This window comes from Gopherus evgoodei, chromosome 1, assembly GCF_007399415.2.
Source record: "Gopherus evgoodei ecotype Sinaloan lineage chromosome 1, rGopEvg1_v1.p, whole genome shotgun sequence".
Lineage (NCBI taxonomy): Eukaryota > Metazoa > Chordata > Testudines > Testudinidae > Gopherus > Gopherus evgoodei.
In genome coordinates, this window is record NC_044322.1 from 160238818 (window position 1) to 160256559 (window position 17742).

General features: G+C 39.2%; 1 protein-coding gene across 1 annotated transcript in view; it reads right to left on the reverse strand.

The window, feature by feature from the left end:
• UMODL1 (uromodulin like 1) overlaps positions 1–17742 on the reverse strand; it is a 70676-nt gene that overhangs the window by 44782 nt on the left and 8152 nt on the right. Inside the window, exons 4-8 of the mRNA XM_030548408.1 lie at positions 13231–13473; positions 4535–4696; positions 4016–4131; positions 2296–2488; positions 809–949 (exon numbers count right to left, since the gene is read on the reverse strand). Of these exons, the coding sequence (XP_030404268.1) occupies positions 809–949; positions 2296–2488; positions 4016–4131; positions 4535–4696; positions 13231–13473 (855 nt within the window). The remainder of the gene's footprint in view (positions 1–808; positions 950–2295; positions 2489–4015; positions 4132–4534; positions 4697–13230; positions 13474–17742) is intronic.

The window sequence follows — 17742 nt, forward strand, 5'->3', positions numbered from 1 at the left end:
TGGTGAACTTGGAGTAGAGTGTATCATATTAAGGAAGAAAGGGCATTGTTAAGCAGTTAGACTTTCCTAGCAAAACAAATCCAAATTAAACATCATCCACATTTTCAACAGCTCATAAGACTAAATTAGTGCAATGTAAGTAATATAAGTGGAAACACAAACCAGAAAATTTGCCAAGGCCCTAATCCTACAGACACTAACCAACGTGTTTATCTTTAAGCACATGAGTAGTCCCACTGAAGTCAGTGGGATCTAAGCATGTTTAAATTCTTTTCTGAATTGTGCCATAAGGAATAATTTCACCTATCACTGATTTGCAGCTATGTCTGACGTGGTACACAGCAACAGTTTAACAGCTTAAGGTTAACATTACACAACAGTTGAAGACGGTAACAAATACTGTATGCAGCTGAAACTGCAAATGGACTTTAAGTATGCAGAATGTACTTACACATACTTGCATTTCCCGAGGACCCCGCAGATATGAATTGATAATGCATGACTGAATCAAAGAAGTTATCACAGGTTGAAGCTGAAGCTTTGGCAGATGGATTTGGGGGCTTTTTGGCAATTGGCTAGGTATGGGAAATGGTTTGGTATTGTGGGATAAAATACATGGATGGTTTTGCTAAAATGATCAGCAGGGAAACAGTTAACAGGCAGATCCTATGCCATCTTCCACTCCCAACTCCATCATAAAGCTCAGAGAGCACACTGTGCTCCAGAACTCCTTTGCTGGCACACAGACATTTAAAGTAGATTAGAGAACATTCCTCAGACTTCTGAAAATCAGGCCCATGCTTCCTACCTTTAAATTCTTTCTGTGGCTGCCCAGAATCCCTGTCCACAGGTTCATGTTCACAGGTGCAGTTATAATAACCTTCTAAATTTATGCAAAGCTCTGATCTGGAACAAGCATTGAGTTCAGCGTGGGAACATTCATTGACGTCTAAGGAGAGGAACACAGTTTTTAGGACAGAACTTACAAGTATCTTGAAAGCAGCATAGGAATTTACCTGAAGTCTATAGCACAGGTAAGGCCAGACTATGTAGACAATTACAGCAATATAAATCCATCAGAGTTACTCTGGATTTGCACCAACACATCAAAATGTGGCCAGCAAGCAATTTCAAAGCACTTACTGCAGAAAGAATGATTTGCTATTCTCAAAGCTAATGCCACAATGAAGCAATTGCATATGTACATTACAGAAAGCAGTTTGACTTTGGAAGCAGTTCATGGACTGGGACCAACCCAGTGTCAGTTTTACACATTTTTCAAGGAAATGTAGAAAAGTCATACAAGAATGCTAGTTTCCTCAGTGCTGCTCCTCTATTCTGTCTCCCCACCAAGAGAATTCATCCCACAACCACCCTCTTCATGAAGTCTCTGTCACTCTCACCCCTTCCAGCTCGTTGCCTTGAAAGAAAAATATGTATTTTATTGTTACCTCTCCCAGCCCTTGGATTTTGGCCACAGAGAGGAGTGTGGGAATGCCACTTGGGACTGCAGTGTTACCTCTTCCCTTGAGCCAGCTTTGATCCAATTATAACTCTCCCATAATTTATTTTTAAGATATGATATCCAAAATTATTTTGACTTTCTTACTATTCTAGGGCATGAGCCAAAACCCAGTGAAGTCAACGGGAGTCTTTCCATTGACTTCAGAGGGAGCTGGATTGAGTCTTTAAAGCATTATTTTTCAAGTTGCGTTTTTATGCCAAGTAGTGTTTCATCTTGCATTTTTGGAGATTCAAATCTTCAAATACTTAAATAGCAATATTTTGGTAGATAAATAGATTTAGGTGACTCTAAGAAAATGGCCTAAATGTAGAGGCTCATATACCACAGGGATGTGTGCACTCCAAATATCTAGACAAATCATATTCTTATTTGATCATCCAAGTTATCTGCAGTAACACTTGCAACAAGTTTCCAAAATACAAAGCATTCTTGGTTTCAAAGTGCCCCACGAAAGTTTTCATTAAGACAATTACCTATTTAAAATGCCTACTACTGTGCCACAAATTCAGGCATGCTTTCTTTTAAGTCTAAAGATATGCTACATTATGAAAGTATATTTCTTCTTGACTGACCAAGAGAATCCCCACCGAAATGCAGATTTCCAAATAACTACTAATTAGAAACTTCATTGGCCACAGAGTGGGTATCTTAGACACCCAGATTTACAGAGTTTCACTTTAGATTTCCCATGGTCAATGGAGAACCATAGGGCTAAATTCTGAATGACTGAAAAAGTTTCCCCGAGAGACAGAACCATAAAAAATAAAAACCTTGAACATCTATGTTGATAACTTCATACACACGCTTCACAATGCCTTTCAACAAAGAAGAAACTTTCATTAGTGGAGCTGGCTGATGTAATCCAATCAGAACCTGTGATGCCAATGTCCCAGCATATGTTTCTGCCTGAGTAGTCTGGATATGGTACACTGAGGAATTTAAGGGCCATAATGCACCAGTCATCTGTAAAAGAGGTGAATAAACTTTTATATCTGATTTGTTTAGCAATACAACTATACGCCAATGAGGTATAACCTATCCAGCGATTATTATACTAAAAAAACTGAACAGAACAGAACAAGCATTAATTCAGAATTCAAAAACAGGAAAAACAAGCAGTATTTTAGTTTGAATTTGTGTAAAATGAACATTTCTATTTCTCTTATTGCATAGAAAAGGATGCAGTGTGATAACTGCTAGACTAATGAAAGAGTTGAACTCTTTGTCAGACCTAAAAGCTTTGCCAGGAACACACAAGAAAAGGAAGGTCTGGTTGTTAAGACAGGTCCTTTTTGAGTGTAGTACTTAATAACAGAGCCTCCATAACAAAATACTTATTACAGGCAGGGCTGGTAGCGCCGCCTATTATTAAAAGGACCCAACACTTCCCTTACAAGCAACTGAAAACAGAGTCTTATGACTCTGCCAAAATTCAACATTTGGGCTGAAATTTTCTACACTGGGTATCTGACTCAGGATGATTCTTTTTAAATATTTCTGCCAGAATGGTTCCTGCTGTTTCCAAGGCTAAAGGGGAAAACATTGTCTTGCAATGTTAAGAAAATGTTAACAACCTTTCTTTGAGAAGTAGTACTGCCCCTTTGCTTTGGAGCAGTGACTTGCAAATATCAATCCATTGCTAAATTTCATCAGGGATGCCGTTTCTTTCTCCTGTGAAAATCCACCCAAATTTGAACAAGTTATAAGCCTCTTAAAAATCTGTTTGTACATGCTCAGTAGAGACTTGTTGGAGCTTAGCAGCTAACACCTCGGAAGATTCCATATGTCCTGGGCATGCTCCAGTCCCTCACAGCTCCTAGTGAAGACAAGACTTCACATGCACCATCCTAACAAAGCCACTGAGCTTGTTCAGAAGCTCATTGGATCTTTCCCTCTAACAGCAACTGCTGTTTACTCCTGGAGTTAAACTGTCAACATTTGGGGGATTCAGAATCTGACTGATATCTAGAGCCCAGTTTCACAGCTGGCCCTTGTTTCTAGAATGATCCCAGTTTCACAACTGGCCCTTGTTTCCAGAATGAGTCAAGCCAAAACCCCAGATCTGAAAATACCCAACTTTAGAGTTCTTTAAATCCAAGTCTAAATTGTCTCTCTCAAGTCCATCTCTGCTTTTAAGTGGGGCTTAGAGGCAGAGCAGCTGTCACTGGAGTAGAAGGAAAATTAGATCTTATAGCATAAGAACTTTAAATTCCCTTTCAGTGTCTTAAGAAATGTCAAAGGAAACTGTGAAATTGCTGTTACTTGAGATATGCAAGCGGAAAACTGGCATTCACCTATTGAGAATGCATTAGGAAAAATTAAATTTATCCTGCTATGATATGGAGAAGTGGCTGGATAATAAGGTCCTGCCTAGCACCAAGAACCCTTCCAGCCCAATGTAGCTTGGCTGTGTTGGTATTGAATATCACTGTTGATGCAATGAGAGAAATAAGAACATAAGAGATTTTGGTTCTTTGTATCTATACGTACCATGGAGTGCAAAAGGCGTGAATGATTCAAAAGTCTTGGATCCACTCCGCTCAATTCATTAAAATCCATTTTCACAAGGACTGACACATTATACCAATATTTTTTCAGGTTTCTCTCTGAAATTGAACAAATTAAAATATAAAAGCATTTGCAGTCTGATCCAGAACAAATTGGAGTCAATAGAAAGGCTCCCATTGAATGCAATGGGCTTTGACTTAGTATCTGTGAATGTACTATGCACAGCTATCATATATCAAGGTATTTCTCATGTAATCCAGACAACAGAACTAGTCAAGGAGAAGAATTAGAGCAAGAAGGTTCCACCAAATCTTCAAAGCCAGTTTTCAGGGGCTCACAGATTCAATATTGAAACCAAGCATCCTTGAATTGATGGAAATCAGATTAATGTATTATGTTATGAAGATACACAATAACAATTGCTTTGTTTGTCCTCATCTTCAGCAGAAAAAGTAAGGCTGACTTCTTTTGGAGGGACTTTAGAATTTGTCAATAACATACCTTCTGGTACAGGATCCACACAGACTGTTCCTTTGGATGAGTTACAGCATTTTTTAAGTCCTGGACAGTCAGTATCAAGTGTGCATGAAGAGTTTAATGAATCCATTTCCTCCTCTGGACAAACACCAGGACTTGAGGCAAATTCATTGGATCTGTTCAATGCTGTGTAATAAAAACATTTAACAGCAAAATTGCATGAAATATTTGGTTTCTTTAACATTGTAATATAGAATCTAAAGGATACATCTCCTCATAATCCTGGGTGAGGGTCTCTTCTTGGGGTCTTCCTGAGGGAAGGAGGGGAGAATAGCAACTTAACATAAGAAGTGTTCTGTATAAATTATCAGCATCATCAACATTTTCTGATTTTTGTGACTTTTTCCATGATATTCTTATCAAAATTTTGAATTAATAGAAAAGACAGGTTGCAGTAAATGAAAAAAAAAATAAAACTTTGCATAAAATATGGATGGAACATTTGCAGCAAAACAGAAATAACTTGGAAATTTTCATGAGGTCCCTTTCCTGTTTTTTGACCAGCTCTAGTCCAGACAGAATGAAATGTAAGCATCAATAAACAGCAGAAAAGTGAAACATTCTGGGTTTTACCACCCCCAGCTCCTTCAGTTTTTATAATCTAAAATATTACACAGGGATGGAAATGGGTGTTTTAATGGAGATAAATTCTGCTCTCAGTTACACCACTGCCATGCAACTGAAAGCTATAGGGTTACATACTAAGAGAGGAGAGCAGAATTCAGCCCACGATTTGTAACCTGACAGTGTTCTTTTCATTTCTGGGAGTTACATGAGGTTGCTATCCTAAAACAGATTTAGCCAAGAAGAGGGTGGCTAAGGAAGAATATTACCACTTCCTAAGTAAAATGCACATGATTTTCCTGGCTTCATGACAATAATTGGCTCCATTCTGAGGAAGACTAAAAATATTTTCTATGATTTAATATCAGGCTTCTCTGAGCCTTCCCTTCATACACTCCTGTTAGACATAGGCCCAACTGCTGCTCATCTCCACTAGTCTTTCCATTTTGGGTCCTATGGTTTCTGTTTTCTTCTCCATTCATTGTGCCCAGTGCTTTTCGGTCTCATTAAGTCCCATTCTGCTGAGTGGACAATTTACTTCAGCCAAGAGGAAAATGAAAATGATTCCTGTGATTGTAGCCAAAGGTGTTCAAGCGATGAAAAATACATTCACCATAACTGAACTTCTAGGCAATTAAATGGACACTGCCAATTTTTAATGGGGTTTCAATTTCTTGTATCCCAGTGTGCCAATTAAAGGTAAAATTTTGATTTTTCTGTCAAGTGGGCTGTAATATTGAATGAGATTCTTCTGTCTCCACTAAATATACTTCTTTAACAGGCTAGTGATCTTTATTAATCAAGATTTAAAGTGAACATATGTAACCTACTGGTGGGTGAGTGTTAACAGGCCCGCCTCTTTGTTCATCCACAGAGAATAGGAGCCTAATCACAGCTAAGAAGACATGGCTATTTAGCTCAAGCTGCAGCAGCTCAGACTTCTAGGTCTGGAGGACGCCAGTTTCACCCCCAGTGTGTTGGTGATAGTGTCCATCATACACATACAAAATTACATGTACATCATTTGCAGCACAGTTTCTGCAACTGGCCATGCAGTCATAGTAATTGCTTAAAGATATTACCAGCGATGGCCATGTCTACACTAGTGAACCCACAGCAGCACAGCTGTGCCACTATAAGATCACTCATGTAGCTGCTTTGTGCCAACAGAAGAAAGCTCTCTCCCATCGACATAACAAAACCACCTCAACAAGCAGCGGTAGCTCTCCCGCTGACATAACACTGTGCACATTACCACTTCTGCGGGCGAAACTTATTTCTTCACACCCCTGAGCAGCATAAGTTTTGCCAATATAGGGGATAGTGTAGACATGGCCTTAGACTTCAGACTGGTCATTTGTACATTTAGTTACCTACACAGTCCAAGTAACTGGCATGCAAGTGATTTGCACATGCAGTTTTGAAGATTTGAGCCCAGAATTCCTTAGACTTTGTTAACGATATTTTGTTCTCAATATGTACAAAATAAATATTTGGGTGTTTTAGTAGAGCTGTATGCAACCTGGCAAAGAGCTACATGGATTTAGTTCTATAGTTTGCTCCAAAATGGCTGGCAGGGAACCAACTCTTAACATTTCAATTGAAAATTAGTTTTCAAAAAAAGTGAACCTCCAAGGTGAACCCCAGCAGCCCTACTCCCCCAATAAATATTGGGTTGCTTTAGCACATGTGTCTTCAGACAGTGCCCTGGGAGTTTTGCAAGGGAGGGGCAGATATTTTGGATACAGCCTGGCTCAGTGGAGAGAGGTTCACCAGCTTGAGAGAAAGGATTGGTTAAAACACTGTATTGGGACACATGAGCTACAGAACTAACTCCCAGCTCTGCCACAGACTTCCTGAGTAATCATGGACGAAGCACTTCAGATCCCCATCTGCGAAAGGAGCCTTTCTTTCACCTTTCTCTGCCTGGTCTATTTGAATTGTAAGCTCTTTGAAGCAGGGACTCTCTCTCACAGTGCATGTGTACAGAAAGTAACGCAATAGGTCCCCCAATCAAAGCTGGGGACTGGCCCCTGGTCCCAGCCACCTCCCAAGCACCTCCTCTTGGGCAGATGTGGCTTCCCAGCATTGTGTCTCTTTCCCCTCTTCCATGCCCTTTGTGAACTTTACCCAGTCCTTTTTGTGACTAACACCATGTCTCACCTGGAGCTTGCTTAATAACAGAAACAGTCCAAAAACAATCTTCAACACTCCCCAAAATAAATCCCTGCACCACCACCCAAAAGTTCATACACCTGTCTGGCTTTTCTACCACACGCAGAGCTCTTCCCATGTTTCAGTCTGCATCCTTGCCAAAACGTTACTCTCAGCCTTTCCTAGCAGGAGCTCAACCTTCTAGCTCTGGCTTCCTCCTCCTGCCAATTTCTCCCCTGTTCAGAGGGAGAAGACAGCATATTACACTGCTCTCCTTCTGAGAGTTCCTCCCAAGTGGCTGAGAGATAGGGGACACGCAGCCCTGCCTCACCCTATACTACAGAATTCTTGATCCCACACCCTTAAAGAAACTGTGTCCTGGGTTTTCTTCTTCCAACTATAAACTCCCCAGGACTGCTTCGTCTCTTCTGGTTTTGGCCATTTCCTGTAGCTTTGCTCACTCCAGTGTTCCAGGAACATGAACTTCAGGCTCCCTCTGAGCCTAACAGGCCAATACACCCCATTACAGGGACCTGTTGTGCTATATGCTACAGTAATACAAATAATAATAATAAACTTCCCAATTCTGCAAACTACTACAAGCCAATGTTTATTGAACTTTTCTGAGCTTGGACTCAGAATTATGAACCCATCAAATCCTGAAACCAAGGCTCATTTTAAACAAGTCTGAGGTTCAATATAGCTATTTCACACAGTTCTTTTTTTAGCATGTGAAACTGCAGCATAAACCATTAATGAGTCATGTGCAAGCAATGGGAATGCCATTGAGTTCTGGCTGAAAGCCATATCATCCATTAATCTAGAATCTAAAGGTCATAATTTTTACATCAGCAGAGAAACAAAGATGGACTCACATCACATTTCTGTCTAATCATATAAGACACTCTTTAAAATCAATTTATTCTCTCTACTGTAACTATCGTGGGAATAGTCACCCAGAACTAAGCCATCTGCAAAACATCATCATACTATCCGGGAGCAGAGCAATGGTTTCCTGTCAGTAGAATTATGTATAGTCTTTTCTTCTTCTATAACTTTACACAAATAATAAAGTAGAAATGCCGTTTCCATTGCCTAGCAACCAAAAGCTTAGTTACAAGCTTATTGCATATAATTTATAGTTAGGCAGAAGAATCCTCCGGGATAGAGGTGCTAAGGGACATAATTAGCTTAGTATTAATCTCTGTCTCTCTATCTGATCAGAACTCATAATATACAGTTTTCTCCATAACGTCCTTTTCCATATCATCCTGAGATGACTTGAGGTTGTGGTATAGCATAAGATCAAAGTACTGCAACTGTCACAGGGACCCATATGTGGACTAACAAAAACAGATTATTATAGGCAGTGCTGCTGGCATCATCTATTATTAAAGTTGCCAACACTTTCCATTATAAGCCCCTGTGTTTTCAGTTACTTATGAATTTGCCATACTTGAACTATATGGGATGAAATTTTCATACCAGGTGTCTGCCTCAGGCTGAATTTTTTTCTTTTTTCTTTTTTTTTTCCTGCAGGGGGTGGGGTGAGGGGGATTTTAGCCAAAATAGATCAGTAACTCCTGAGAACGAGGTTAGGGAAAAATACATTGTTTTGCCTATGTTACAAAATTCTGGCAACAGTTTTCTTTGCGAAGGACTAGCACCTCCATGCTTTGGAGCAGGGACTTGACATTTGGCAGGGGGGCTTTTTGACTTCCCTGGAAAAAGCTCAGATTTGGCCCAGTTGTAAGCCTCTGAGGAAAAATGCACTTTGCACATGTTCACTAGAAACTTCTAGAGATCACAGCTAGTGTCTCTGAAGGTTCCATCTGCACAGAGCATGCTCCAGCACAGGGCTGTGCAGGACTTTCCCTGCAATTGCTACTCTAGGCTGCTATGAGCCATGCCAAGTCAACCTTCCTGCTCTACCCAGTGTTTCAGTGACACCTCACCCCAATCCTCCAAGAAGAATGGAGGAGAAAGCTGACTGATGCAAATCCAGAGGACAAGACCCAAACCAGGGTGGAAGGAGAAGATTAGATAAGGAGTCTTGGGGGGAAACTAGGACGAGTTTCGGGGAGGGCGGGAAGGGAATTGGGGCTGAGGACGGGGAATGGTTCTGGCTGAGCAAGGAGACTGGAACTGGGAGCCAAGGAGGTGGAAGTCTGCTGCAATCTTAAAAATCAGAAACCCTGTGCAATCTTAATGAGGCCCCTTTGTGCCTATTTGTCTATTATGATACAGTCTTTAATTACATGATCATATAATATTTTTCCATGGGACTCCTGCCGCAGTCAGTACACAGAATGGATAGTGCTCACTCACTTAATGAGTAGCTGTTCAGTCTTTTCTTCTACCTTCATTGTTCAATGTGTGGCTTATTTACTGCACACTATTTCCACTGCTCTGAAGACAGAACTATTGATTTCCTCAGGGGCTTTTCTATGGCGCTCATTACTATAGCCTGAGTGCACCACAAATATTAATTCATTTACTTTTGCAACACCCTTGTGAGGTGGGTGGGATATTAATATCCCTATTTTACAAATGGGAAACTTAAGTCAAAGAGAGATTAAGGTCAAAAGTATCCACTACTTTTGGGTGCCACATTTTGAGAGGCCTAGGACCTGATTCTTCAGAGTATGTAGCATTACACGGCACTTCTTATGTTCAAAGCACAGCTCTCATTGACTACAGTTGCAGCTGTGAGTATTCAGCTCTTCTCTAAATCAGATCCCAGGGTCTCAAGTCAAACACCTAGAAAATAAGGAACACACTGTTAGTGACCACCTTTGAAAAGTCTGGCTTAAGTGGCATGCTCAGCATCTCATGGGAACTCTGCAGCACAGGAAGGGATAGAATCCAATTCGTCAGGGCAACATTCAACTGCTTGAACCATGAAACTATCCCTTCTCTTCTCAAAGTCCCCTGCCTCGTTCACTACACACATTCCAACTTCTATAATGACAAATAAAGCAGATGTCCCATAGACAACAGTTTCTTTTACTACACAACTCTGATTCCTCCCCAGAGCTGAGCCATCTTGTGTACTATATGAGGCAGGAGTCCTGTGGAAAAAATAGTAAGTGATCACATAATTAAAGACGGTTTTATAACTCATACCCACAAGTTAGCCAAACATAGATTGCACAGACAAGTTTCATTCTGGCATTTCCTAACGTCTGAGTTCTTGACTTGCCATCGTATTAATGTTCTTTTAACATCTTTTCTTGGATGTATAATATTGTCACAAGGGTGCAATTAACATTAGAAGGAGCTACTGAAGAAACTATACTAGTCATGTACTCTTAACCCCGCTCTCCACTCAAATGTTAAACAGAGAAAGCCTGTAGGCCTGCCTTCCTGGCAAAGGGTTTTGATTGCTTCTAAAAAGTAAAGATGGGAAAATGGCCAGGAATAGGTTTCACTCCAAGGGTAAGCACATAGAGAAAGCCACTGTGGATAACATCAGGGGGGAAAACAATGGTCCAATGGCATGCAGTGCAGTCATTCCAGCAGTTCCAAATGGCCTCCTTTCATCATGTGTTTAAGACTTTGTCTGGACAGTGCATTACCATTCACAGAATTTATGACTAATGCAAAGTAAGATGCCTGAATAATCTAATGCCAGAAGTCATCTAGAAATTATGCAAATTGGTTAGCTGTTCAAAATACTCCCAAATTAACTTTAAAAAGAACAGTCAAGAGTTATAGCATGCCATAAGTAAACATTTCCAGAGTATAGGTGTGCTAATTAATGGCGTGGTGCTAATTAAAGGTTGGTTTGAGAATTGTATAGCTAACCAGTGCAGGCATTTTCTCAATATTTTAATATTGGTTTTGTTTTTAAAATTAAGTCTATCATGGTAGATGTTGTTTTCACTAGCCCTACTGCATCTGAACTGTTCATTAAAGAAGCTTTTTTGTTTTAAAAATATACATCAATTACGCACAATGTTTTTCAACAGAGACCAGCGATTTTGGGTGCCTACGTTTTTAAATGTCCAACTGAGGCTCTTTAAAAAGGGGCCTGATTTTCAGACATGTGCATCCATCCCAAAACACAGACACCCCAAAATCACTAGTCACTTTTCAAACTCTTGGCCCAAATTGATTTTTGTTGGTTTGTGCTATATACATAAATATCAACTATCCTTGACTGCTACTCCACCTTGCCATTATTTGGTTAATTTTTTACACTGTAGAAGTAGTTCTTGAAGGAGGGATTTGATCTACAGTAGTTTTCCACCAACCTGAAGTTAGTGCCTGGAAATTTTGTATAACCAACAGTAGTTTTCCACCAGCCTGAAGATACTGTCTGGAAATATTGCAGTCTGTGGCCAAATTCTGCATTGATTTACACCCTGTGCAAAACACTGAAGTCAACAGAATTGCATGAAGGACTAAGTCAGGGCAGAATTTGTGTCTCACTATGCTTTTTTTCCCTTAGATTATTTTGAGAAAAAGATGGGTTAACAAAAACAGACACCACTTTTATGTTCCAGTCATTTCCACTGAAATCTTACATTGCCAAAGAGTGATTTAATAAGAAATAAATGATCAACAACTTGCATAATGTATGATGTTATGGGATGGATTTTCAAATGCACCTACGTGACATAAGACATAAGGGCTTGTGTACACAAGAAAGTATAGTATAACCTGAATCATCTTTTAAACCAATATAGTTAAACCAATGCAAAAGACTGTGTGGACACATTTCGGTATTAAAGTGGCTTATTTCAGTTTAATTAACATAAAGTCAATTAGGAACGGGATACTTAAACTGAAATAGGCCACTTTTATCACCAAACTTAGTGCCCATACAAACTTTTGCACTGGTTTAACTATATAGGAAAGTCACACCTTAAGTTATACCAGTCCTTTCTTGTGTCTTCGAAGTCCCACTGAAAGTCAATGATACTTGTGCTCTCAAGTCACGGAGGTATGTCTACACTGCAGCTGGGAGCATGCCTCCTAGCCTGGCTAGACAGACATGCTCTCTCTCTTTGATCTAGCATGTTAAAAATAGCAGTGTGGATGTTGTGGCAGAGGCACCTGAGTACGGACATCTGGGTCCGTACTCGGGTAGCTAGCCAATGCTGCAAAGTCTGCACTGCTACTTTTAGCACACTAACTCAAGCCCTGCTAGTGCACATCTGTCTTCCCGAGCTGGGAGGCTGCAATGTAGACATACCCTTAAGTACTTTTGACATTCCCACCTACTGTCTCTAAGGAACTCAATGTATCTGTAGCCTTTGGGAGCTTTTTAAAATGTGGATTTATTGCTCACAACAAGCAGCTCTTTGCAAAATGTTTAACGTGGTCTGACAGCAGGTGAAACTTATCAGATTTGGAATTTTGTTATAAACCAGAAAGTCAGATCAGATTCCATGAAAGGTTCACTGCATTTTCCAACTTTTCAAGAAAACCTGGGACAACTTGTGGATTCATGAAGAAATCATGACATCAGGCAGCCATCACATAAGTTTTCCTTTGAATTTTTAGGTTCATTTGAACTCAAAATTCAAAGCACAATTTGAAGATGGCCATGAAGTGTCATGGCTCCAAACTCAAGCAAATATTAAAATAAATCCTTGTGAAATTAAATCAGCATGTTTCCAGCAGTCCTAACAGATAGACCTGTAAAATGAAGTCATCCACAGAACAGGTACAGCACCAGGCAATGGCTGTGCAAGCTACTCCACATTGCTCTACTAATGTGCATCCACCCTGACACATACAAAGGCAAGCTGTAGGGGCAGCAAAGTAATGCATTTCCAAAATGGACATTTTGAACCACGCTTACTGATGATCTATGCCAATTCAGCAATTTCAGTGGACTGACACCAGCCGTGAACTTGGCCTTTTAAGTCAAAATCTACAGTGAACCACCTAACAAAAGGAATATTTATTTAAATAATTATTATAATACTTACATAATGTGCAATAGAACCCAACTTGTTCATACCCTTCACAGCAATCTGTAAAATTCATAATCTCAGGGACTTCAGCAATGCGATACTGAGTTTTATAAGATGTCTTAAGACAAACCATCCGTGGAATCCATCCTCCACAAGAAGTGTGTTTCTCATATGACTTTTGGTAGGCAACCATTTTAGACACAGTTTTAGTCATGCTATAGTTGCATAGATGGTAGCCTAACAAGGAGAGGCCTTTTTCTAAAAAAAAAAACAAAAAAAATCAGGGTTAGCTTCTAGCATTACAGAATGAGTTTCCTTCAATGTTTAGATGTAAACTGGGTTATGATATAGGAAAAAAGAGTCATTTTTTTGAATGATTGATTCTCAGAAAGGTCATTATTAGGAAGAATGTTACTGGAGAAAGTGAACAGGTGAAGTTTGCTGATGGCAATTACTAGTGGGAGTTGTTTTGGTTAGTAAAAACTATGCAGTTTGTAAGAAGCTCCAGATAAACATAAATGCCTTGAGAGATTGGGCAGAACAATGGCAATATAACTTGGATACGTTTTACGGACATTAACAAAATTAGTCTAAAATTCACATGTGAGCTAAGGGACTCAGAACTTCTATTATTTTCTGAGAAAAAAACAAGAGTTCATAGTGTCTGGAAACATAAAAATCAGAGGTGGAAACTCATTAGGTTTTTTATTTTTCCCGTGTGCTTCATCCCATCTTATTTTCAGTCCCTCGACAACATCCTTTGATAGACTATACTAGAAGACAAGAGCATGGTGACCCCACAACATTTGGAGACATGTTTCTGCTGACAAGCATTCCTAGAAGACCATGTCACTGGACTTTCTGTTTTACCTTCCTAATTTTTTAGTGTATCATCAGTGTAAATCCTATGGATCAGACCTCAGCTGTTATAAATTTGCACAGATCCACTGATTTCAGTGAAGCTATGCCAATTTATACTGAGGCTGAAAATCTGATCCTATATCTTTTGAGACCTGAAATCAGTTTAGATGAGGTTAGATTTAACCGGGGTAAAATGGCCTCCATAAAGGCATATGTTAAATTAAGCCTCAAATCTCTGCTGCTTAGGCCCTGGCAGTCATCTTCAAAATCTTAAACAGGCTTGCTGTAGAAGGAAAGCAACAGAGGTGAGCTAGCATGGATTAGTGGGAGGTTGCTGATGAATTGCATTGGATGAGGGATCCACAAAACGAAAGACAAGTTTTCCTTAATAATACAACCCAGAATTTGCTGATAATCAGAGGGACAGATAACTTAAGAGAGATGTGATTTATGTTTATGCTGTCTCAACTAAAGGCTTAGTGGTGATGCTTGGCTAAAGTCTTTGTTATATTAAAGACGAACCTATGAAGGATACAATGATAATATGTGTCAGTGTATTACAGATCACTTTATAAAAAAGGATTTTTTCAGTCCTCAATCCTGAAAAACCCTTAGGAATGTGCTTATCTTTACACACGCAATGAGATTACTCATGTGAGTAAAGTTCTGCACATTCAGAAACACTGGCAGGATCAAGACTCTCCTAAGGATGGAATTGGTATCTATAGTATTTTCAGCAGATTTATTTCAGATTATGAGAAAACTATTTTAAACATTTAAATGATTCATTTGATAATAAAATCAACTGACATCTGAAAAGTTTAATAGGTGAATCCCAATCACATGCAACAAAATGAAAGTATCAAGAGGGAGCATTAAAAAAAGGTAGACTAGCAAGTCAAATGAAATACAGTATTTAATTAGAGTAAAATTGTAAGTAATTTTATTTAGGGTTGTGTGATAGACAACATGATTTCCTCTTGAGATTTTATAAAAATGGGAGGGGTGACGTTTGGAAATGTGAAAAGAATAATCAGATAAATATATCTTTATCGTATAACTTTACACACAGAAAAAGATGGAAAGGGCTTTTAATAACTTAAATGTGAAGTGGATACAGAAATCAAAGTGTGGTGGGTCTACATCTTTCGGGGCTTTCAGAGAACTGTGGGCAGCCAAACAGAGAATGAAGCAAGAGAAGCATGCAATCAAAACATGTACAGTACAAATGATTCAAAGATGACAAAAAAATATAAACTAATTCAATTTAAAAATTTTAGATGCTAGTCCTTATACAACACATTTTCAAACACACACACACCCCAAAAAACATGCTCACTACATTTGTAAGCAAACGGTGTCCTGTATTTGTGCGCACATAAATGTGTAATTGAAAATTTCATGGGATCATTTTTAAGAGGTCTCTTTACAAAGTTGTAACGCAGGGCCAGATCCTCAGCTAGTTTAAGTCAGTGTATTTTCAGAATTCAGTGGAGCGCCATTGACTTACATCTGTGGAGGATATGGCCACAGACCACTTGTGCAATTGTGAGCAATTCATTTAATCTCTCTCTCTGCCTCAGTTCTCCAGCTACAAAACAGGGATAATGCTACCTGACTGGGGTGCTGTGAGCATAAATTAATTATGGCATTCAGATTTTACAGGGATGGAGGGGGCCATACATATAGACGGAGTCTGCTCCTGGGTTTCATAGATCAAAATTGTGATATTCAAGAATTGCAGTGTTACAATTTAAAATGTTAGGATTCTGTGGGCTGTTCTGCATGCCCCCAGCCATCCCCATCACCACAACAACAGTGCTCAGATCCCACTACAATGAATGTGGTATAAGAACCTGAATAGAACAGCACAATGAGATAAGAGGAAGGTTAAAGATACATGTCCTCACATCCAGAGCTGAAACGACAGTCTACAGATATCATCACAAATCTAAAGCTTCCAGGGCAATCGAAACCAGCTTGGGATCTGTAGCAACATTCAACATATATACTGACATGAAATCTAGAAAGTAAAATGGTACAGATGTGTGAAAACCAAGTGTAAGCATATAATAAAAAGCACTGATGTCAGGCCAGATGTATGCAATTCAATTTTTTGGCTGTTTCAGTAGACATGGGATGAAACTGTCAGAGCCAAGAAAGCAGGCTGAGGGATTCCCATGAGAGTGTAGAAAGATGCACTTCTAAAGAGACTGAACCAAAGCTAACAGAAGCAAGCACAGTTCCAGCTTCTCCTTCTCTGAAGCTAGTTCAGGCCCACGGTGCAGTCTTATTTTAAATAAGGTTTGTTACTAGGAGAGCTCGGTTCTCTGGGGACAGCACTTTCTCTTGAGCACTGTGGCTTAGCATGATTTGATGTGTTCAGCAAATTGGCATTCTCTGCTCATTAGCTCCCAATCAGCAGGAATTAAAGTGTACTGGACTGTGTTTCCACCAACTCACAATTGAAATTACTAGCAAAGCAGATAATTATCTGAAGTTACTTCTGTCACATTAGGTCAGTCATCTTTGAGCATTTCAGCTTTCATTTTAACAATTTTAGCACGGGCAGGCAAAGTACAAAGCTATTGTACTAAAGCAACAATAACAAAAGCTCCTATGTGACTATTTTATTATAAGAGGTGAGCTGCATTGGTTAGTCAATATTCAGCTCAGACTCTGAATTAGGAATAGGCTGTGTTTTGATTTCAAGGTCAAGACCAAATCAGGCCTGGTATATGGGATCATTGTCAAATTTACCAGTGACAAAAACTTCTGAGCTCTTCATGCTAGATTTTAATTCCAAATTATGGAAATCTCACAAGATCAACTGCTGTCATATTGGGTTGAAATTTGCAAGAATGCTTGAGATCTAAATCCAAACATGAATCAGAGACTAAGTCCTTAATTGCTTTGATGTGACCTACAATTAAACCCAAGGGCATGTGTCCTCATCCAGGGGATTCAAACAACAGCTCTGTCTCCAAAATTTAAAAAGATTTGAATTAAAGGTTCTGTTTTCTAGGCTCTCATATCTGAAAACCTCAAACATTTTTTTTGAAGAAAGCACAAAAAGATCTCTGTATCTTCTGCTTTTCCCCCTTTCTGTAGGGGGATTATTTAAAATGTGATTTTTGGTAGCGTTATTGAGAAAAATCCATGTTTAAGTAGAGTGATCAGACAGCAAGTGTGAAAAATTGGGACGGGTGAGTAATAGGTGAGTAATAGGACTCTCTATAAGAAAAAGCCCCAAATAGTGGGACTGTCCCTATAAAATCAGGACATCTGGTCACCCTATGTTTCAGAAGTGGGTTATATATTTTGGCTGTGAATTTCAAGACCTCTGAGACATTTTTTAAAAAATACAACAACAAAACGCCAGCCAAAAATTAAAAGCTGTTCAAATCTAAATAAATAATGTATTAGTCTAGAAATTAAGAGTAAACTAGGAATTAAAATTGGTGCTCCAAACCATAAATTTACATGGTTACTTGGCTGGATTATTCCCATTCACAGCCAATAACTGAATGTGAGAGTTAAAGATGTGCCATCTACATGCTTGCCTTTGCCACCTCATACATCTCTAGAAGTTTGCTAGGAAGGAAAAGGATTTTTCATCAAAATCAGCACATGACTGAGTATAAAGCTGCAGTTTGAGCCTCTCTT